We start from the raw sequence: 20,527 nt of genomic DNA on the forward strand, positions 1-20,527 counted from the left end.
TCCTTATCGTGGTGGTGGCGGCTTTAAAAATCTTTTGGTCAAAACAAAAGCTGCCGGCTGTGTGTGTGATGTGGTGTTCACTGGGAACTGGTAATGTGTGATTGGTGAGGACGGGTGCAGAAGTGGAGTTTTTCCAAGAGTGGGCGGTGGAACTGTAGAAAATTCGAGGGATGGAGGCGGAGTCTGGGCGGAGTCTCAAGGGGGCCGGAAAATTTTGCCATTATGGGGTCCCGAAATTTCTGGTGGCAGCCCTGGACACACCAAGCAGCTGCAAGCGAGCAACATATAGTGTGTAACATACCTGGCGGCGTCCTTGCATAGTGGTTCATCTCCCACTGTGCAAGAGCACGCACTTGATCTCCAGTCCAGAATGTCTCTCTGGCTTCCCTCCATGCTGTCTGTTTGTGTCTGTTTCTGCTGCTTAAGGGCGGCGCCCGATCACTTCCTGCTTTTTGTACCTGCTGCAGGCACACCCCTTGTGCGTCCTCAGCCTATTGCTGTCTGTCACCTGGTATTTAACCCAGCTGCTCCAATTAACCCCTGCCTGAGCATCTTGCCCTGTCAGTTGGCTTTTTGTCTCTGACATGCCAGGTCCTGTGTATGTTATCTGTCTTGCAGTATCTGTTCCCGTGTCTGTACTGTGTCCTACCTGTGTACTCTAACCTGCAGTCTGTACACGCTCTCTAGCCTGTTGTCTTCTGCCTATCCTGGAGGTTGTATTTCCAGGCCTGTCTGAACACGCTCCTTGCCTGTTCCTCCCGCCTTCTAGGGGCCGATTACCTAGACTCGCTCCTGTATCTTGCTACTGTGTCTGTTCTTGTCTATATACTCTTCTAGTCTGTTTTCCCGTGTTTCTCTATATCCGTACCTTTCCTTTTTCTGCAGAGTCTGAACTCGTACCTAACTCCTGCTCGTTGTCGCTGTACTCCCGTTTGTGAGTTTGTGGTCCACTCGCTACTTCACTGCAAGTACCCTGTGGGTATCTGGTTCTGCCTTCCCTTCCTGTCTGTTCCGTGTGAACAGAGCCCTGTCCCCCCTGCTCTGCCTTTGCTCACCGCTCCGGCGGTTCTCGCTCTGCTCTGACTCCGTGCTCACTGCTCCGGCAGTCTCGCTCTGCTCTGACTCCTTGCTCACTGCTCCGGCAGTCTCGCTCTGCTCTGACTCCTTGCTCACTGCTCCGGCAGTCTCGCTCTGCTCTGACTCCTTGCTCACTGCTCCGGCAGTCTCGCTCTGCCCTGACTTCTTGCTCACCGCTCCAGGCGGCCTCATCCTGCTCTACTCTTGCTCACCGCTCCAGGCGGCCTCATCCTGCTCTACTCTTGCTCACCGCTCCAGGCGGCCTTGTCCTACTCTACTCTTGCTCACCGCTCCAGACGGCCTTGTCCTGCTCTACTCTTGCTCACCGCTCCAGACGGCCTTGTCCTGCTCTACTCTTGCTCACCGCTCCAGGCGGCCTTGTCCTGCTCTACTCTTGCTCACCGCTCCAGGCGGCCTTGTCCTGCTCTACTCTTGCTCACCACTCCTGGCGGTCTCGTCCTGCCCTGCTCTTGCTCACCTCTCTGGGCGGCCTCACTCTGCTGTGTTTGTCCGCCACATCTGTGGTTCTGTTCCTGAGTCCCAGTGTGTACTGGGTCCTATCCCGCCTGTGTTCCTACCCGCTAGTGCCTCCCTGTCTGCACTCTAGCCGTGCTTGCCTGTAGCCCCCTGCCTGCATACCCGCCTGCCTGCATACCAGTCGTGCCTGCCTATACCCACCAGTCTGTGTGCCAGCCTAACCAGTCTGTTCCTGTATTCCCCTGTGTGGGTCAACAGCCATGTCCGGGGTCTGTCCTGGAGTAGCACCTGGTCCCTCTGCTCGGTTCCTCCTTGGTGCACTGGCGTCGTATGCCGTCGTGCGACCCTGGTCGGATCAGGTGAATACCTAGTTACGCCCCTCCAGGCATTCACTCTCCGGCACGGTCCAGTGGAATCACACGCACACGCCGCTCAGCCCGGGCGTGTGCATTACAGCATGCTCAGGCCATGGTTCCCGTTGAGCCCCACGGCCTTCGCTCTCTGAGACGTTTTCCAGCGACTACGTGCATTAAAAATAAATAAATAAAAAAAAAATTTCTTTAGCTGAGTTCCAGGCGAATTACGCACCCGTCCAGATGGATCTATCAGCACTCGTTCCTGCGGATCCGCCACGTTACTATGGGGATCCAAGACAGAGTCGTGCATTTGTGGAGCAATGCATGCTACACTTCAAGTTCTACCCTCTATGGTTTCCCACAGATCGGGCTAAGGTGGGATTCATGATGTCTTACCTAGCTGGTGATGGTTTGAATTGGATCACCCCCCTATGGGACGCACAGGATCCTATCGTCCTGGACATAATGGCCTTCCTGGTGGCCTTTCTAATGGTCTTCGATGACCCTAACCCGGAGGCTCCTGCTGAAGCTTCACTTCCAAATATCCCGGAGCAGCCCCGATGGGTAATGTGTGTGGGTAGCGCAATAGTCCTCCAGCTCAATGAGACTACTGCCCACCCAGTATCCTCACAAGATGACTACGCTCTCCGGAATACTTCTTCCAACCTGAAGAGGCAGTCCAGACGTGCTAGACGTAGAGGCAAGCCGTCACGCCAGGGTCTGTGTTCCCTGAGACCTCCTGACCCCAACCTTGAAGTCCCTACTGAAGCTTCATCTCCCTGTATCCCGGAGAAGCCCCAACGGGTAATGTGCATGGGTAGTGCACCAGTTCTCCTGTCCGAAGAGACTACTGCCCATCCAGTCTCCACACAGGAGAACTTCCTGCACCCGGCATCAGATACTACACCCACTTTAACCAGTGTGCATGTCCAAGGATGCTCCGAAGCTGTGATTACCTCCGAGTCTGTGCACCTCTACTACCTGGCGGAGGACCCCCTGTTGCCTCCTGAATCCTCCGGGATACCACTCGATGACAATTGGAGAGAGACTTCCCTACACCCGATACCCGATACTTCGTCCACTCCGTCCTGTGGGCCTGACAATGGGTGCCTCAAAGCGGTAGTTAACCCAGAGTCTCTACACCCCTCCGACCAGGCGGAGGACCTCCAGTTGTCTCCAGAACCCTTCGGGGTGCTACCTGGTAGCGAAAAGACAGAGACTCTCCTATACTCTGTACCTGATACCTCGCTCGCTTCGTTCTGTGAGTCCAACCTAGTGTACTCCGAAGCAGAGGTTACTCCCGAGTCTCTACACCCCTCCGACCAGGCGGAGGACCTCCAGTTGTCTCCAGAACCCTTCGGGGTGCCACCTGGTGATGAATGGACAGAGACTTTCCTATACTCGGTACCCGATACCTCGCCTGCTTCGTCCAGTGAGTCCGACCTAGTGTACTCTGAAGCAGAGGTTACCCATGAGTCTCTACACCCCTCCGACCAGGCGGAGGACCTCCAGTTGTCTCCAGAACCCTTCGGGGTACCACTTGGTGGTGAATGGACAGAGACTTTCCTATACTCGGCACCCGATACCTCGCCCGCTTCGTCCAGTGAGTCCGACCTAGTGTTCTCTGAAGCAGAGGTTACCCCAGAGTCTCTGCATTCTTCTGACCTGGCAGAGTACCTCCAGGTGTCTCCCGAACCCTTCGGGGTGCTACTTGATACCGAATGGACAGAGATTCTCCTGTACTCGGTACCTGATACCTCGTCTGCTTCATCCAGTGAGTCTGAACAAGTGTACTCCGAAGCAGAGGTTAACCCTGAGTCTCTGCCCCCCTCCAACCCGGTGGAGGACTTCCAGTTGTCTCCTGTACCCTCTGGGGTGCCACCTGAAAATATGTGGAGAGAGACTTCCTTGTGTGCTGTTCCTGGTACTCCACCCGTTTCGTCTGTTGCTGAGGATGGCTGGATAGGAGGTAGCATCCTAGCTACCCAGATGAGACCAGTTTTTCCTGTGGACAGTGGATGTGATCTCCTTGAAGTGAAGGATTGGCCCTCAAATTCCCTGCGGAAGATTCTGGCAGGCCTGAAGGAGAGGGGGCGTAAGGGGGGGGAGGGGGTACTGTAACATACCTGGCGGCGTCCTTGCATAGTGGTTCATCTCCCACTGTGCAAGACCGCGCACTTGATCTCCAGTCCAGAATGTCTCTCTGGCTTCCCTCCATGCTGTCTGTTTGTGTCTGTTTCTGCTGCTTAAGGGCGGCGCCCGATCACTTCCTGCTTTTTGTACCTGCTGCAGGCACACCCCTTGTGCGTCCTCAGCCTATTGCTGTCTGTCACCTGGTATTTAACCCAGCTGCTCCAATTAACCCCTGCCTGAGCATCTTGCCCTGTCAGTTGGCTTTTTGTCTCTGACATGCCAGGTCCTGTGTATGTTATCTGTCTTGCAGTATCTGTTCCCGTGTCTGTACTGTGTCCTACCTGTGTACTCTAACCTGCAGTCTGTACACGCTCTCTAGCCTGTTGTCTTCTGCCTATCCTGGAGGTTGTATTTCCAGGCCTGTCTGAACACGCTCCTTGCCTGTTCCTCCTGCCTTCTAGGGGCCGATTACCTAGACCCGCTCCTGTATCTTGCTACTGTGTCTGTTCTTGTCTATATACTCTTCTAGTCTGTTTTCCCGTGTTTCTCTATATCCGTACCTTTCCTTTTTCTGCAGAGTCTGAACTCGTACCTAACTCCTGCTCGTTGTCGCTGTACTCCCATTTGTGAGTTTGTGGTCCACTCGCTACTTCACTGCAAGTACCCTGTGGGTATCTGGTTCTGCCTTCCCTTCCTGTCTGTTCCGTGTGAACAGAGCCCTGTCCCCCCTGCTCTGCCTTTGCTCACCGCTCCGGCGGTTCTCGCTCTGCTCTGACTCCTTGCTCACTGCTCCGGCAGTCTCGCTCTGCTCTGACTCCTTGCTCACTGCTCCGGCAGTCTCGCTCTGCTCTGACTCCTTGCTCGCTGCTCCGGCAGTCTCACTCTGCTCTGACTTCTTGCTCACCGCTCCAGGCGGCCTCATCCTGCTCTTCTCTTGCTCACCGCTCCAGGCGGCCTCATCCTGCTCTACTCTTGCTCACCGCTCCAGGCGGCCTTGTCCTACTCTACTCTTGCTCACCGCTCCAGGCGGCCTTGTCCTGCTCTACTCTTGCTCACCACTCCAGGCGGCCTTGTCCTGCTCTACTCTTGCTCACCGCTCCAGGCGGCCTTGTCCTGCTCTACTCTTGCTCACCGCTCCAGGCGGCCTTGTCCTGCTCTACTCTTGCTCACCGCTCCAGGCGGCCTTGTCCTGCTCTACTCTTGCTCACCGCTCCTGGCGGTCTCGTCCTGCCCTGCTCTCGCTCACCTCTCTGGGCGGCCTCACTCTGCTGTGTTTGTCCGCCACATCTGTGGTTCTGTTCCTGAGTCCCAGTGTGTACTGGGTCCTATCCCGCCTGTGTTCCTACCCGCTAGTGCCTCCCTGTCTGCACTCTAGCCGTGCTTGCCTGTACCCCCCTGCCTGCATACCCGCCTGCCTGCATACCAGTCGTGCCTGCCTATACCCACCAGTCTGTGTGCCAGCCTAACCAGTCTGTTCCTGTATTCCCCTGTGTGGGTCAACAACCGTGTCCGGGCGTGTGCATTACATAGTGAAGGCTTGTCCCAAGTTAACCTCCTTTACTCATGCTTTGTATGTATGGCATTGAATGTAGGGCTATCATGATGTAAACGTACATCAGGAGGAGAATTCTTGGGTTCATTGGTGCTGCTTTTACCCAGTAATTGTAGCATAGAAACAAGTCACTGATGATATGACAGTAATATATATGACTTTCAGCCACTGAAGAATAAAAATAAGCTAGAACAAATATGGATTTAAGGATATGATCATTTATTGTCTGTATTCATTCTGCTTTTTTTGCTTTTTTTATTAATTTTCCCTGGTTTGATAATCATTCTTCAGTCAGTTACTTCTAAAACAAAATATTTTCATTTCATAAAATTATGAATAATAAAACAATTGATACATTGTACCAAAAACGATAACATTTCTATACAATAATAACACTGTGATTTTGAGAAATCAGCACTAGATTAAATGTACAATATAAAAAATAGAGATAAAGTAAAGTAATTGTGTGTAAGGCTCTTCTGGTCAGAAACAAAGAATATGAAGGGTTAGGTGAATTTTTTTTCTTTTTGCTACTTTTCACTACTTTCAAGGTTCTCTGGTTGATGATGAAACATCTTATATGATCTGTGTTTTTTCCCCATGGTATTGATATTTACTGTTAAAATATGGTAAGTACATTGTAGCAACTTGTGGTTGTCTTCTCCATGACACATTTTTAACTAACTTGCTCCAACAGTTTGTTAATTACTTTGTCTTAAACAGATGTCAGTGCTGAGTAGAAATGATTTTTAAAAAATGTCACTTGAATGTGAAAATATCCAATTGTTAATTTTCCCTGTTGCAGGTTTCAGGCACAGTCATGGTTGTAGAGCGGGTAACAATGCTAAGTTAAGTGATGATGGAGTTTGTCTTGAAATTTGATCGCCTGATTTTACTCCCATGGCGTCTTGTTGAACAGCAGCAGTATGGTTATCTGGTTGCTTCTTTGATCCCGAATTAGTCAGATCCTTTGTAATCCACACTTTTATTTAAGATATTGAATGGGTTTCAAACAATGTGATGTGACTTCATTGGGTGAAGAATAGACGGCTCTGTAAGACAATTGTAACATTTGCTCAGTGATTATTTATCAAAACAATTTAAGTCCGAACGAACAATAGCATAATACAAACAGTGCCCAAATAAGACCCCCATACAGTGCTCAAATAAGAATACCATAAACAGATAATACCACAACACAAAGCTCAAACAATACCACCATATTATTTATTTAATGGCCTTCGGATCGATCTTGAGCCATGGCGACTTGATGAATGAACGCTCTGTAGAAAGATCACTCTAGTATAAGCCCTGATAGGTCCACCAGGGTCTTCTCCACCATTATTTTGATTGTATCAAGCCATCAGTTTGCTGGTCTTCCTCTTCAACTTGTTCCTTCTATTCTTCCAACCTTTATGTCCTTCTCCAGTGATTGCTTTCTTCATATGATGTGTCCAAAGTAGGCAAGTCGTAGCTTGGTGATCCTTGCTTTGAGTGACATGTCTAGCTTGATTTGTTGCAAGATTGATTTGTTTGTTTTTCTTTCCATCCATGGTATTGATAACATCCTTCTCCAGCACCACATTTAGAAGGAGTTGATTCTTTTTCTGTCTTGTTTATTTATCGTCCAGTTTTCGCATCCGTATGTTACTACAGAGAAGATCAGACTATGTATGAGCCATAAGTTCATCACCAGTGAAATGTGCTTTGATTTGAAGTCTTTGTCCAGTGACTTCATTGTTGATTTGCCAATAGCTATTCTCTGCTATTCTCCTATTGACTTCCAGTGTCGCTGCTGCATCTTGAGTTAAGTCTTTTAAAACTTTCTGTTTGTTGTTGTCCATCTCAAATGTTTCCCAGTCGTAACTGGCACTAGTCAATATCGTTGTCTTCTTTGTGTTTAGTAGCAATCCCATGTTCGAACTTTCCTTCTTGACCCTTTGTAATATGTCCTTCATTCCATCTATGCTTGTTGCTATCAATGTTGTATCGTTTGCGTATTTAAATTATTGATGATTCTTCCAGCAATTTTGATCCCTTCTTCTTTTTTGGCACATCCAGCCTTCCTGAAAATATCTTCTGCATATAAATTGAAGAGCAATGTTGAAACAATGCAACCTTGTCTGAAGCCTCACTCTACTTTAAACCATGCCGGGTTGCCGTGTTCTGTCCCGAAATACCATACTGTGTGCAAATAATGCAGTCACACAGTGCACACATAAACCACCATACAGCACTTACAAGCTCTTTGCTATGGAGCATGCAAATGCTGCTCTCAAGCTGGGCAGATTGCTAGATTCAGCTAGTTTCAGAGCTCAGCACTCCTCCGATACCGCACAGACACCTCCCAGGCAAGTAGGAAGCCTGAAGGTAGTGGAGAGGGCAGCAGTGCGCTATTGAAGCACTACTTTGAGACAACCCCTTTAATCTTTCCTATCGATCTAAATGCCAACAGTCCTATATACAATAGTACTAGCAATTCCCCCTCAATAGGCCTTTCAGGAAACACTGTGTTTTTTTTTTGTCTACTTACTCACCAATACTGTTGTCTCATAATCCTGCAGAACTAAGCAGCAGCACCAAACACACCTGCGCATGAGATCTGCAAAAGACAAATATTTCTTAGCCATCTCATATAAAAAATACCTCTTACATCTGAGCTTAGGCGCTCACTGAGAGTTAAATCATAGCTGTATAAATCTGTTTGTAATCAGCGCTCCCTAGTGGTGGGTGAAAATTATTGCTCTAACCACTGTAGAGACAATGAGACACTATAGCACTGAATCTGGAGCTATCAAACTATAGGATCACTTTAAATACTTGGGTAACATTTTTTCATAATCCAGTGAGATTTTGCATCTTATACAAGAAATTTACACGCAGCCTGTTTTTATCTTCTGCAGTGTAAAGATATGGACAAGCCTTATTGAATGACAATGGGTCTAAGCCTTGTATGGATCTACTGAACACCTAAATGTGGATTGAGAGGGCCAAAAATTCTAACAAATTCTAACAAATTTTAAAATACTCCACAACTAATGGAAGAATAGTCTCTAATGAGAAGATAGTGGGATACTGGAGTGTGTATACTTCTGGTGTATTGTGCCCAGTTAGTAGTTTACTTACAAAAATGATGACTAAAGGACCCGCGACCATTACTGCCACAAATAATCCAATTAACACTTTGGCATATACAGGGAACGTGGCATCTTCAGAATCTGCTAGAATAGTAATAAAATGGAGTAAATTACATGAAGTAACTCAGGATCAGTACAGGATAAGTAATGTATGTACACAGTGACTGCACCAGCAGAATAGTGAGTGCAGCTCTGGAGTATAATACAAGATGTAACTCAGGATCAGTACAGGATAAGTAATGTAATGTATGTACACAGTGTCTGCACCAGCGGAATAGTGAGTGCAGCTCTGGAGTATAATACAGGATGTAACTCAGGATCAGTACAGGATCAGCAATGTATGTACACAGTGACTGCACCAGCAGAATAGTGAGTGCAGCTCTGGAGTATAATACTGGAGGTAACTCAGGATCAGTACAGGATCAGTAATGTAATGTATGTACACAGTGATTGCACCAGCAGAATAGTGAGTGCAGCTCTGGAGTATAATACAGGATATAACTCAGGATCAGTACAGGATAAGTAATGTAATGTATGTACACAGTGACTGCACCAGCAGAATAGTGAGTGCAGCTCTGGGGTATAATACTGGAGGTAACTCAGGATCAGTACAGGATCAGTAATGTAATGTATGTACACAGTGATTGCACCAGCAGAATAGTGAGTGCAGCTCTGGAGTATAATACAGGATATAACTCAGGATCAGTACAGGATAAGTAATGTAATGTATGTACACAGTGACTGCACCAGCAGAATAGTGAGTGCAGCTCTGGGGTATAATACAGGATGTAACTCAGGATCAGTACAGGATAAGTAATGTAATGTATGTACACAGTGACTGCACCAGCAGAATAGTGAGTGCAGCTCTGGAGTATAATACAGGATGTAACTCAGGATCAGTACAGGATAAGTAATGTAATGTATGAACACAGTGACTCCACCAGCAGAATAGTGAGGGCAGCTCTGGAGTATAATACAGGGTATAACTCAGGATCAGTACAGGATAAGTAATGTAATGTATGTACACAGTGACTGCACCAGCGGAATAGTGAGTGCAGCTCCGGAGCATAATACAAGATGTAACTCAGGATCAGTACAGGATCAGTAATGTATGTACACAGTGACTGCACCAGCAGAATAGTGAGTGCAGCTCTGGGGTATAATACAGGATATAACTCAGGATCAGTACAGGATCAGAAATGTAATGTATGTACACAGTGACTGCACCAGCAGAATAGTGAGTGCAGCTCTGGAGTATAATACAGGATGTAACTCAGGATCAGTACAGGTTAAGTAATGTAATGTATGTACATAGTGACTGCACCAGCAGAATAGTGAGTGCAGCTCTAGAGTATAATACAGGATGTAACTCAGGATCAGTACAGGATCAGTAATGTAATGTATGTACACAGTGACTGCACCTGCAGAATAGTGAGTGCAGCTCTGGGGTATAATACAGGATGTAACTCAGGATCAGTACAGGATCAGTAATGTAATGTATGTATACAGTCACTGCACCAGCAGAATAGTGAGTGCAGCTCTGGGGTATAATACAGGATATAACTCAGGATCAGTAATGTAATGTATGTACACAGTGACTGCACCAGCAGAATAGTGAGTGCAGCTCTGGAGTATAATACAAGATGTAACTCAGGATCAGTAATGTAATGTATGTACACAGTGACTGCACCAGCAGAATAGTGAGTGCAGCTCTGGAGTATAATACAGGATGTAACTCAGGATCAGTAATGTAATGTATGTACACAGTGACTGCACCAGCAGAATAGTGAGTGCAGCTCTGGAGTATAATACAAGATGTAACTCAGGATCAGTAATGTAATGTATGTACACAGTGACTGCACCAGCAGAATAGTGAGTGCAGCTCTGGAGTATAATACAGGATGTAACTCAGGATCAGTAATGTAATGTATGTACACAGTGACTGCACCAGCAGAATAGTGAGTGCTGCTCTGGAGTATAATACAGGATGTAACTCATGAACAGTACAGGATAAGTAATGTAATGTATGTACACAGTGACTGCACTAGCAGAATAGGGAGTGCAGCTCTGGAGTATAATACAGGATGTAACTCAGGATCAGTACAGTGGTGTAGCTAAATTATGAAAAACATAAATATCTTGGCTTCATAGATCATCTCCTCTTTTTACAATTATATTGTAATTATATTTTATTTTATCAAGGAGTGTCACCTGTTATTGTTGTTGTTGCACTTGCTGCTGCTGTTGTTGATGTGTTTTCTACCACAGTTGATCCTGTTTTCGTTGTTTTACTTCCTGTAGATGATGTTACACTTGTAGTGTTCCTGGTGGTCACTGAACGTCCTCCTGTAACAGTTGTTGGGGAAATATTGGTAAAATATATATACTGTACATTTGTGCAGGATGAACTTACACTTCTAAAGATCAATAATCTGATGTAACTAAAGTATGAAAAATGAAAATAAATATTGTAGCATCGGCGTCTCTGCCTCGTGCCAGGCAGAGACGCCGTTCCCCTCACCACCGTGGTCCTGGTCCGGCGTCTTCCTGCTCCCCCACTGCTGTGGTGCGTGACGCACCCCTGGGCCTGTGTCGCGCTGCGTTGCGCACGCGGGAGCTTACCCGGAGCCGGATCTCTTGAGGGTTGTAGTCTCGTGGCGGTGATCCGGTCCGTGCCCAGGGAGTCAGACTAAGTGGCGCTGTATTAGCGGTAGATGTTGGACGACTACGCCACCCGTTGAGTACAGCTAAGGAGCTGCTGCTGCAGGGCAGACCGCTGAGGCCGGTGGTAGGATTGTGCAGCGTGATAGTATAACCCCCAACGGGAGGGGTATGGCCTCAGGGCAGCCGACGTGGATGATGGGGGTAGCAGGAACCACTCAGAGACGGTACGGTGTAGTTCAGGGTCTTTACTGGTGACAACGATAGACCCTCCCGGAGTACTGGCTAGCGATTGGGGCCTGGTCAGTCCTTGAGCAGATGGGATCTCCCCTGGCCAGGCGGAGTTGTAGGCCTCCCAAACTAACTGTACTCTTCTGGCTACCTTGCTAGAGGCGGGTATAAGTAGCCCACGTCCCTGAGTGTACCGTGTGGTGCTCACCCGTATGGCCGGTGACTCGGGGCCTTCTAGTAGCTTCCGCTCCACGACGGCGGTGCTGGTCCCATGCGTGTGACCGTGCCTTCGGGTTTCTTGGCCAGAGGACCTGAAATCCCCTGCCTGACGGATTCTGCTGCTGGGTAGGAGTTAGTCCCCACAGCCTCGGACTCCGGGTCCGGTAAGAAATCTTCTCAGTCAGGGCGAGCTCTGCAGCTGCCAGCCCCTGACTCTTTGTAACACTGCTCCCACAGAGCTCCTGTTGTTTCTTCCTATGCTGCTTCTCTTCTCTACTTCTGGCATGGCCCAGGAGCTGGGCCCAGCCGGAGCCACAGCTCCCTGTCAGCCCTCCTGGCTGAACTCTCCCTCTCCACTCCCTAACCCTGCCTCAGCCTCAGGTTTATCTAGGGGAAGTTCTTCCCCTCCCAGGACTGGGCAGGAGGTGTGGCATGCATAGGATTCCTGACCAAGAGACCTCCCACCTGCTCTCAGACATAACATTGCTTGTTACTGTGGAAACCAGACCCCTGGGGTGCCACATTCCCCCCTAGTGAAATTTAGTACTCCGGGACTAAACATATTTTTAGAAAAACATAACAAGGTATAAACAATAATAATACAATAAGAAAAACACATAAAGATGGTTACGGCGTGTCCGCAACCGGGTCCAGTCTTTGAAGAAAAGCAAGGTGTCCATTTCACCAAAACAGGGAGACGTAACCAGGAAAGGGGTCTGTCCTGCCCCGAGTCCTTATCAGTCTTTAGTCCATTCCTGGGTTACGCTCCAACCATGTACAAAGGATTCCCGGTAAATCCACCAAAGACTCCCATAAATTACTAGAAACACATAATTATTTACAGGATATGGCCGCTCTCAGTCCTCGGCCAGTGGGGATAAGGATTGGCTGCTCACAGTCTTCAGCCTGGTAAGGGATAGGGGATGGCTGCTCACAGTCCTCAGCCTGGTAAGGGATAGGGACACACGGGGAACAATTCACTAATCCCAACGGGGACCATATTTTAATTAGCAGCAGTCCTTGTACCCTTACGGGTAACTATTTACAGCTCTTTATTCACGCTACTTCCCTTCAGTAGCTATGTCCTCTTTGTGCTCCCTCCTGAGGGTAGTCCTCAGACCCGTCCGGGTCCTCTTGGCTTTCCTCGTATTGGTAGTACTGCAGCTCCTCCTCGGTTAGCTGGGTTAGTATCTCTGCGACAGTCCTCCTCCCAGGTGGCCAGGACTTTACCCCCCTTTGGGCTGCCCCGGTTAATTGGGCCACCAGGATGCTCACTTTTTGCTCCTCTGTGAGGGGGTACACCTGGAAGAGGCTATCCAGCTTTTCTCTAAAGTCATGCAGGGTATGTGACTCCCCTGAGTACTGGGGTAGCCAGGCTGCCCCCGGGATATAGGGCATGGTGAAAGGCATGACCGCAACAGCGGTGGCGCTGGCGGGGGTTGAAGCGGTGAAGCTCTCCTCCGTATCCGACATCCTTCTCCCACCTAGTGGACCGTGGCCTACCTTGCGATGATCCTCTTCCGTAGGCCGCGGCTCCGCAGTGGATCGTCAGGGTTGAGGACCTTCCGTCGCGCTCCTGTGACGTCGGCGTCTGCTGGGCTCCTTCCAGGACCTTACGCAACGTCCGGACGTGAGGCGGGGCTTCAGTTCTCGCGCGCTTTCGGAGTCCACGCCCCTCTTCTTCCCGCGCGGCGTCTTCAAGATGGCGTCCAACGGCGGGAAAACTCCACGGATGGCGAGAAGAAGGCAGAAGATGGCGCCGGATGGCGGGAAAACTTCGCGGATGGCGGGAAGAAGACAGAAGATGGCGCCGGATGGCGGGAATCTTCACCACTGGTAAGTTTGAACAGTCTTTTTCAGGCACGCAGTACCCGGTGGTTGCGGGCACGAGATCCTGCCGACTACGCCAAAAGTTGACGCACCCCTGGGCCTGTGTCGCGCTGCGTTGCGCACGCGGGAGCTTACCCGGAGCCGGATCTCTTGAGGGTTGTAGTCTCGTGGCGGTGATCCGGTCCGTGCCCAGGGAGTCAGACTAAGTGGCGCTGTATTAGCGGTAGATGTTGGACGACTACGCCACCCGTTGAGTACAGCTAAGGAGCTGCTGCTGCAGGGCAGACCGCTGAGGCCGGTGGTAGGATTGTGCAGCGTGATAGTATAACCCCCAACGGGAGGGGTATGGCCTCAGGGCAGCCGACGTGGATGATGGGGGTAGCAGGAACCACTCAGAGACGGTACGGTGTAGTTCAGGGTCTTTACTGGTGACAACGATAGACCCTCCCGGAGTACTGGCTAGCGATTGGGGCCTGGTCAGTCCTTGAGCAGATGGGATCTCCCCTGGCCAGGCGGAGTTGTAGGCCTCCCAAACTAACTGTACTCTTCTGGCTACCTTGCTAGAGGCGGGTATAAGTAGCCCACGTCCCTGAGTGTACCGTGTGGTGCTCACCCGTATGGCCGGTGACTCGGGGCCTTCTAGTAGCTTCCGCTCCACGACGGCGGTGCTGGTCCCATGCGTGTGACCGTGCCTTCGGGTTTCTTGGCCAGAGGACCTGAAATCCCCTGCCTGACGGATTCTGCTGCTGGGTAGGAGTTAGTCCCCACAGCCTCGGACTCCGGGTCCGGTAAGAAATCTTCTCAGTCAGGGCGAGCTCTGCAGCTGCCAGCCCCTGACTCTTTGTAACACTGCTCCCACAGAGCTCCTGTTGTTTCTTCCTATGCTGCTTCTCTTCTCTACTTCTGGCATGGCCCAGGAGCTGGGCCCAGCCGGAGCCACAGCTCCCTGTCAGCCCTCCTGGCTGAACTCTCCCTCTCCACTCCCTAACCCTGCCTCAGCCCCAGGTTTATCTAGGGGAAGTTCTTCCCCTCCCAGGACTGGGCAGGAGGTGTGGCATGCATAGGATTCCTGACCAAGAGACCTCCCACCTGCTCTCAGACATAACATTGCTTGTTACTGTGGAAACCAGACCCCTGGGGTGCCACATGCGCACCGCGCGCAGCTTCCCGGGCACGGTGCTTGGGGCGAGCGAGCTCCCTCTCTCTTAAAGGGGCCGCACGCGCCATCCTAAAGAGTCCCCGGCCAATGGCCGGAGGACTTCTCCTATATAAGGCACCTCCTCCAAAATGGAGGTGCTTGTGCAAGATTGTTGTTCCGTCTGCTAACACTTGCTTCAGCCATCAGGTCCTGTCCGCCAGTCTATCTTCAGTCCTGCCCGCCAGTCTGTCTTACAGTCCAGCCCGCCAGTCTGTCTACAGTCCAGCCCGCCAGTCTGTCTAATAGTTCTGCCCGCCAGTCTGCCAGTTACCTGCCGTGCCCACCAGCCAGCCTACCTGGAGCACTTGCCAGTTACCTGCTGTGCCCGCCAGCCAGCCTACCTGGAGCACCTGCCAGTTACCTGCCGTGCCCGCCAGCCTACCTACCCGGAGCACCTGTCTGGCTATCCGCCATGCCCAACTGCTTACCTACCCGGAGCACCTGTCTGACTATCTGCCGTACCTGCCTGCTGATCTACCCGGACCACCCGTCTGCCTTCCTGCTGTGCTCATCCGCTTTATCGATCAGTTCCTGTCATCGGACCCGTGGGAGTCACCTGCTCTCACACAAGGTCGGTCCCAGAGTGGCCCCTGTTTTACCTGCCCGGTCCCTCCCTGGTTTACGGAGTCGGCTAAGCCGCCGTGTGACCTTGGTCAGGCCTAGTAGGCACTTAGTCACGCCCCTCTGGTCCCCCCTTACACCGAAGCACAGAGGTTCCACCACCCGGATCCGTAACAAATATCTTGGCTTTATAAATGTTCTGCTTTACAATTATGATGTAATTATACAATGTCAGGGTGTGTCACCTGTTGTTGTTGTTGTCTTTCCACCTGGTGTTGATGTCTTTCCAGATGGTGCTGCTGTTGTTCTTGATACCACGGTTGGTCCTGTTTTCGTTGTTTTACTTCCTGTAGATGATGTTACACCTGTACTGTTCCTCGTGGTCACCGAACTTCCGCCTGTAAAAGTTGTAGGGGAAAAATTAGAATTATTCTTTGCAGATGAAGCGGTTCTGTTCTGGGTTTAACTTCCATCTGTGAAATCATCTCAGGCTAATACATTACTTGTTATTTCCTTCATGTTATGTAATCAGCATTTTCTATTACTATACATGCAACTAGATTCCTGTATTAGACTGGGGTCCCGCATAGCAGTTATCACCTTGGATGTCGTCATGTGAGACAATTGCTACATGACACCCCAGTATTACATGTAAACAGGTTCATATTGTTATTTCCTCTCTAGCTGCTTGTTCACACAGGGATGCGCTTATATTCTTATGTGGTAAGTTTCACTAATACGTTTTTGGGTAGATGAATACAAAGTTTCTTTCTCTACTGAATAATATTATAAGATATCAGTGTTATATGAAATATTGTAACATGTTATCAATGTTACATTGCATCAGTCTTATTTTGTATCAGAGTGTGTTATCATAGTTCTATCAGATGCTTTATATGTTACTTATGTTACATGAGATCTGTGTTAGGCCGGGTTCACACGAGCGTATGCAAAATCGTGTATTTTAGGTCCAGAAAAAAAAGACCATTTTTCGTCCATTTTATCATTTGTATCTGTATACACGTTTTGTACATGAAAATGTAATAAGTAATTTATGTACACAGTGACTGCACCAGCAGAATAGTGAGTGCAGCTCTGGAGTATAATACAGGATGTAACTCAGGATCAGTAATGTAATGTATGTACACAGTGACTGCACCAGCAGAATAGTGAGTGCAGCTCTGGAGTATAATACAGGCTGTAACTCAGGATCAGTACAGGATAAGTAATGTAATGTATGTATACAGTGACTCCACCAGCAAAATAGTCAGTGCAGCTCTGGAGTATAATACAGGATGTAACTCAGGACCAGTACAGGATCAGTAATGTAATGTATGTACACAGTGACTCCACCAGCAGAATAGTGAGTGCAGCTCTGGAGTATAATACAGGATGTAACTCAGGATCAGTACAGGATCAGTAATGTAATGTATGTACACAGTGACTCCACCAGCAGAATAGTGAGTGCAGCTCTGGAGTATAATACAGGATGTAACTCAGGATCAGTAATGTAATGTATGTACACAGTGACTGCACCAGCAGAATAGTGAGTGCAGCTCTGGAGTATAATACAGGCTGTAACTCAGGATCAGTACAGGATAAGTAATGTAATGTATGTATACAGTGACTCCACCAGCAAAATAGTCAGTGCAGCTCTGGAGTATAATACAGGATGTAACTCAGGACCAGTACAGGATCAGTAATGTAATGTATGTACACAGTGACTCCACCAGCAGAATAGTGAGTGCAGCTCTGGAGTATAATACAGGATGTAACTCAGGATCAGTACAGGATCAGTAATGTAATGTATGTACACAGTGACTCCACCAGCAGACTAGTGAGTGCAGCTCTGGAGTATAATACAGGATGTAACTCAGGATCAGTAATGTAATGTATGTACACAGTGACTGCACCAGCAAAATGGTGAGTGCAGCTCTGGAGTATAATACAGGATGTAACTCAGGATCAGTAATGTAATGTATGTACACAGTGACTGCACCAGCAAAATGGTGAGTGCAGCTCTGGAGTATAATACAGGATGTAACTCAGGATCAGTAATGTAATGTATGTACACAGTGACTGCACCAGCAGAATAGTGAGTGCAGCTCTGGAGTATAATACAGGATGTAACTCAGGATCAGTAATGTAATGTATGTACACAGTGACTGCACCAGCAAAATGGTGAGTGCAGCTCTGGAGTATAATACAGGATGTAACTCAGGATCAGTAATGTAATGTATGTACACAGTGACTCCACCAGCAGAATAGCGAGTGCAGCTCTGGAGTATAATACAGGGTGTAACTCAGGATCAGTACAGGATAAGTAATGTATGTTCACAGTGAGACCACAATATACTGTGTCACTTTTTTATATTAATGACAATAAATTCAAAGTAGTGTAAAAACCCTTTAAAGGGAATCTGTCAGTAGGATCAACAATCCTAATTCGTCTATATGGGCATGCAGGTCATAGTTGAATAAAGTAATACATTAATATCTGCAATCTGATGTCTTATTCTCGAGAAATCCACATTTTCCGTAATATGTCATTGAACTGTTAAGAGTTAATTTGGAAAGAAAGAGGAGTTACCAGTGTGAGACATGCAGATCAGGAGAACAGACTGTCAGTCATTACATGTCTCACACTGGTAACACCTCTTTTTATGGCTTACTCTGAAATAAAATATCAGATCTCAGATACCACGGTATCATTTTTTTCCACTTTCTATGACCTGCATGCCCATATAGACGGCTTATCAGGGTTGATCCTACTGACAGATTCCCTTTAATTGTTTATGTAAACGGTACGTTTGTGTACGATGAACTTATGCTTGGAAATATTAATAATCTGATGTAATTAAAGTATGTAAAACATAAATATTTTGGCTTTATAGATTGTCTCCTTTACAATCATGCTGCAATTGTAATATATCAGGGAGTGTCACCTTTTGTGGTTGTTGTATTTCCTGCTGGTGTTACTGTTGTTGCTTTCACGGTTGTTCCAGTTATTGGTGGTTTACTTCCTGTAGTTGATGTTACACCTGTAGTGTTCTTGGTGGTCACTGAACGTCCATCTGGAACAATTGTAGGGGAAACATTAGAAATATTGGTAAAATATATTGGTATTTCCCCCCAGCTGCTTGTTGACACGGGGATAGCTAGTTCTATATTCATATGTAGTAAAAACCTCTAATTTTTTTTGGTACATGAATACAAAGTTTTTGCTATGTGGAATAATATTACATGATATCAGTGTTATTTGGAATATTGTTACATAGTATCAATGTTATAATGTATGAGAGTATTTGTTATCATAGTTATATCACATCTTTTATGCTATTAATGTTACATGATATCTGTATTACTGTATACAAAATAACTAATGTAATGTATATACAGAGTGACTGCACCTGCAGAATAGTGAGTGCAGCTCTGGAGTATAATACAGGATGTAACTCAGGATCAGTACAGGATAAGTAATGTAATGTATGTACACAGTGACTGCACCAGCAGAATATTGAGTGCAGCTCTGGAGTATAATACAGTATGTAATCAGGATCAGTACAGGATAAATAATGTAATGTATGTACACAGTGACTGCACCCGCAGAATAGTGAGTGCAGCTCTGGAGTATAATACAGGATGTAACTCAGGATCAGTAATGTAATGTATGTACACAGTGACTGCACCAGCAGAATATTGAGTGCAGCTCTGGAGTATAATACAGTATGTAATCAGGATCAGTACAGGATAAGTAATGTAATGTATGTACACAGTGACTGCACCAGCAGAATATTGAGTGCAGCTCTGGAGTATAATACAGTATGTAATCAGGATCAGTACAGGATAAATAATGTAATGTATGTACACAGTGACTGCACCCGCAGAATAGTGAGTGCAGCTCTGGAGTATAATACCGGATGTATAACTCAGGATCAGTATAGGATAAGTATATGAATGTATGTACACAGTGACTGCACCAGCAGAATAGTGATTGCAGCTCTGGAGTATAATACAGGATGTAACTCAGGATCGGTACAGGATAAGTAATGTAATGTATGTACACAGTGACTGCACCAGCAGAATAGTGAGTGCAGCTCTGGAGCATACTACAGGATGTAACTCAGGATCAGTATAGGATCAGTAATGTAATGTATGTACACAGTGACTGCACCAGCAGAATAGTGAGTGCAGCTCTGAAGTATAATACAGGATGTAACTCAGGATCAGTACAGGATCAGTAATGTATGTACACAGTGACTGCACCAGCAGAATAGTGAGTGCAGCTCTGGAGTATAATACAGGATGTAACACAGGATCAGTACAGAATAAATAATGTATGTGCACAGTGAGATCACAATATACTGTATATTAAAGGCTACTTTTTTCATATTGATGAGTATAGGATCAAAGTAGTATAAAAGCCTTTAAAGGGAATCTGTCAGCAGGATTATACTTGAAATGAAGGAAGTGTTACCAGTGTGAGACATGTAGATCAGGAGAGCAGACTGTCAGTCATTACAATTCATTTACAATTAGCCTTGGAGGCAGATTCTCAGGGAGATCTTATCCCCTCCATAGATCTTAACAGTTTATTTACATCTTAAGACACATGTGGAATGACACAGGGTATCATTTTATTTCACTTTCTATGACCTGCATGCGCATATATAGGGTTTATCAGGGTTGATCCTACTGACAGATTTGCTGTAAAGAAGTTGTACTTTTTTTTTAAATTGCCCAATGTATTCAGCATGTGGGCATAAGTATATTTGTAAATACCTTGTGTTGCTGATAATGCCTGTGTTACCACCCACGTCACACCCAGCATCCACCGCGCACTCTCCCAATGAATGGGGAGAGGCAGAGCGCTCGGTGGATGCCGGGGGTGATGCGGGGGAATAACCCCGCTCATAGCCTGGCATCCACTGGTGGAACACGGAAGAGGGACCCTCAGCTGCAGCCTGATGTCAGAGCCGGCTGCAGCCAGGGGTCATGTGATGCCTGTGAGCAGCCAGTGATAGCGCCACTCACAGGCAGTATCTGCAACACAAGGTATCTATAGAGATACTTATGCCCACATGCTGAATACATT

General features: G+C 47.6%; 1 protein-coding gene across 21 annotated transcripts in view; it reads right to left on the reverse strand.

Moving 5' to 3' along the window:
• Nucleotides 1-6,611: 6,611 nt before the first annotated feature.
• LOC141156998 (uncharacterized) overlaps nt 6,612-20,527 on the reverse strand; it is an 88,772-nt gene continuing 74,856 nt past the window's right edge. For 20 of the 21 annotated variants that reach the window (XM_073643665.1, XM_073643659.1, XM_073643664.1 and 17 more), the window contains 6 exons: nt 18,378-18,506; nt 15,678-15,830; nt 10,944-11,078; nt 8,722-8,816; nt 8,133-8,197; nt 6,612-6,647 (listed from right to left, as the gene is read on the reverse strand). In XM_073643665.1, coding sequence (XP_073499766.1) covers nt 8,162-8,197; nt 8,722-8,816; nt 10,944-11,078; nt 15,678-15,830; nt 18,378-18,506 — 548 coding nt within the window. In that variant the 3' untranslated portion in view covers nt 6,612-6,647; nt 8,133-8,161. The remainder of the gene's footprint in view (nt 6,648-8,132; nt 8,198-8,721; nt 8,817-10,943; nt 11,079-15,677; nt 15,831-18,377; nt 18,507-20,527) is intronic. The other variant, XM_073643656.1, reaches the window with a different exon arrangement.

This window comes from Phyllobates terribilis, unplaced genomic scaffold (assembly GCF_046119375.1).
Source record: "Phyllobates terribilis strain yellow unplaced genomic scaffold, ASM4611937v1 Scaffold_8__6_contigs__length_399053987, whole genome shotgun sequence".
Lineage (NCBI taxonomy): Eukaryota > Metazoa > Chordata > Amphibia > Anura > Dendrobatidae > Phyllobates > Phyllobates terribilis.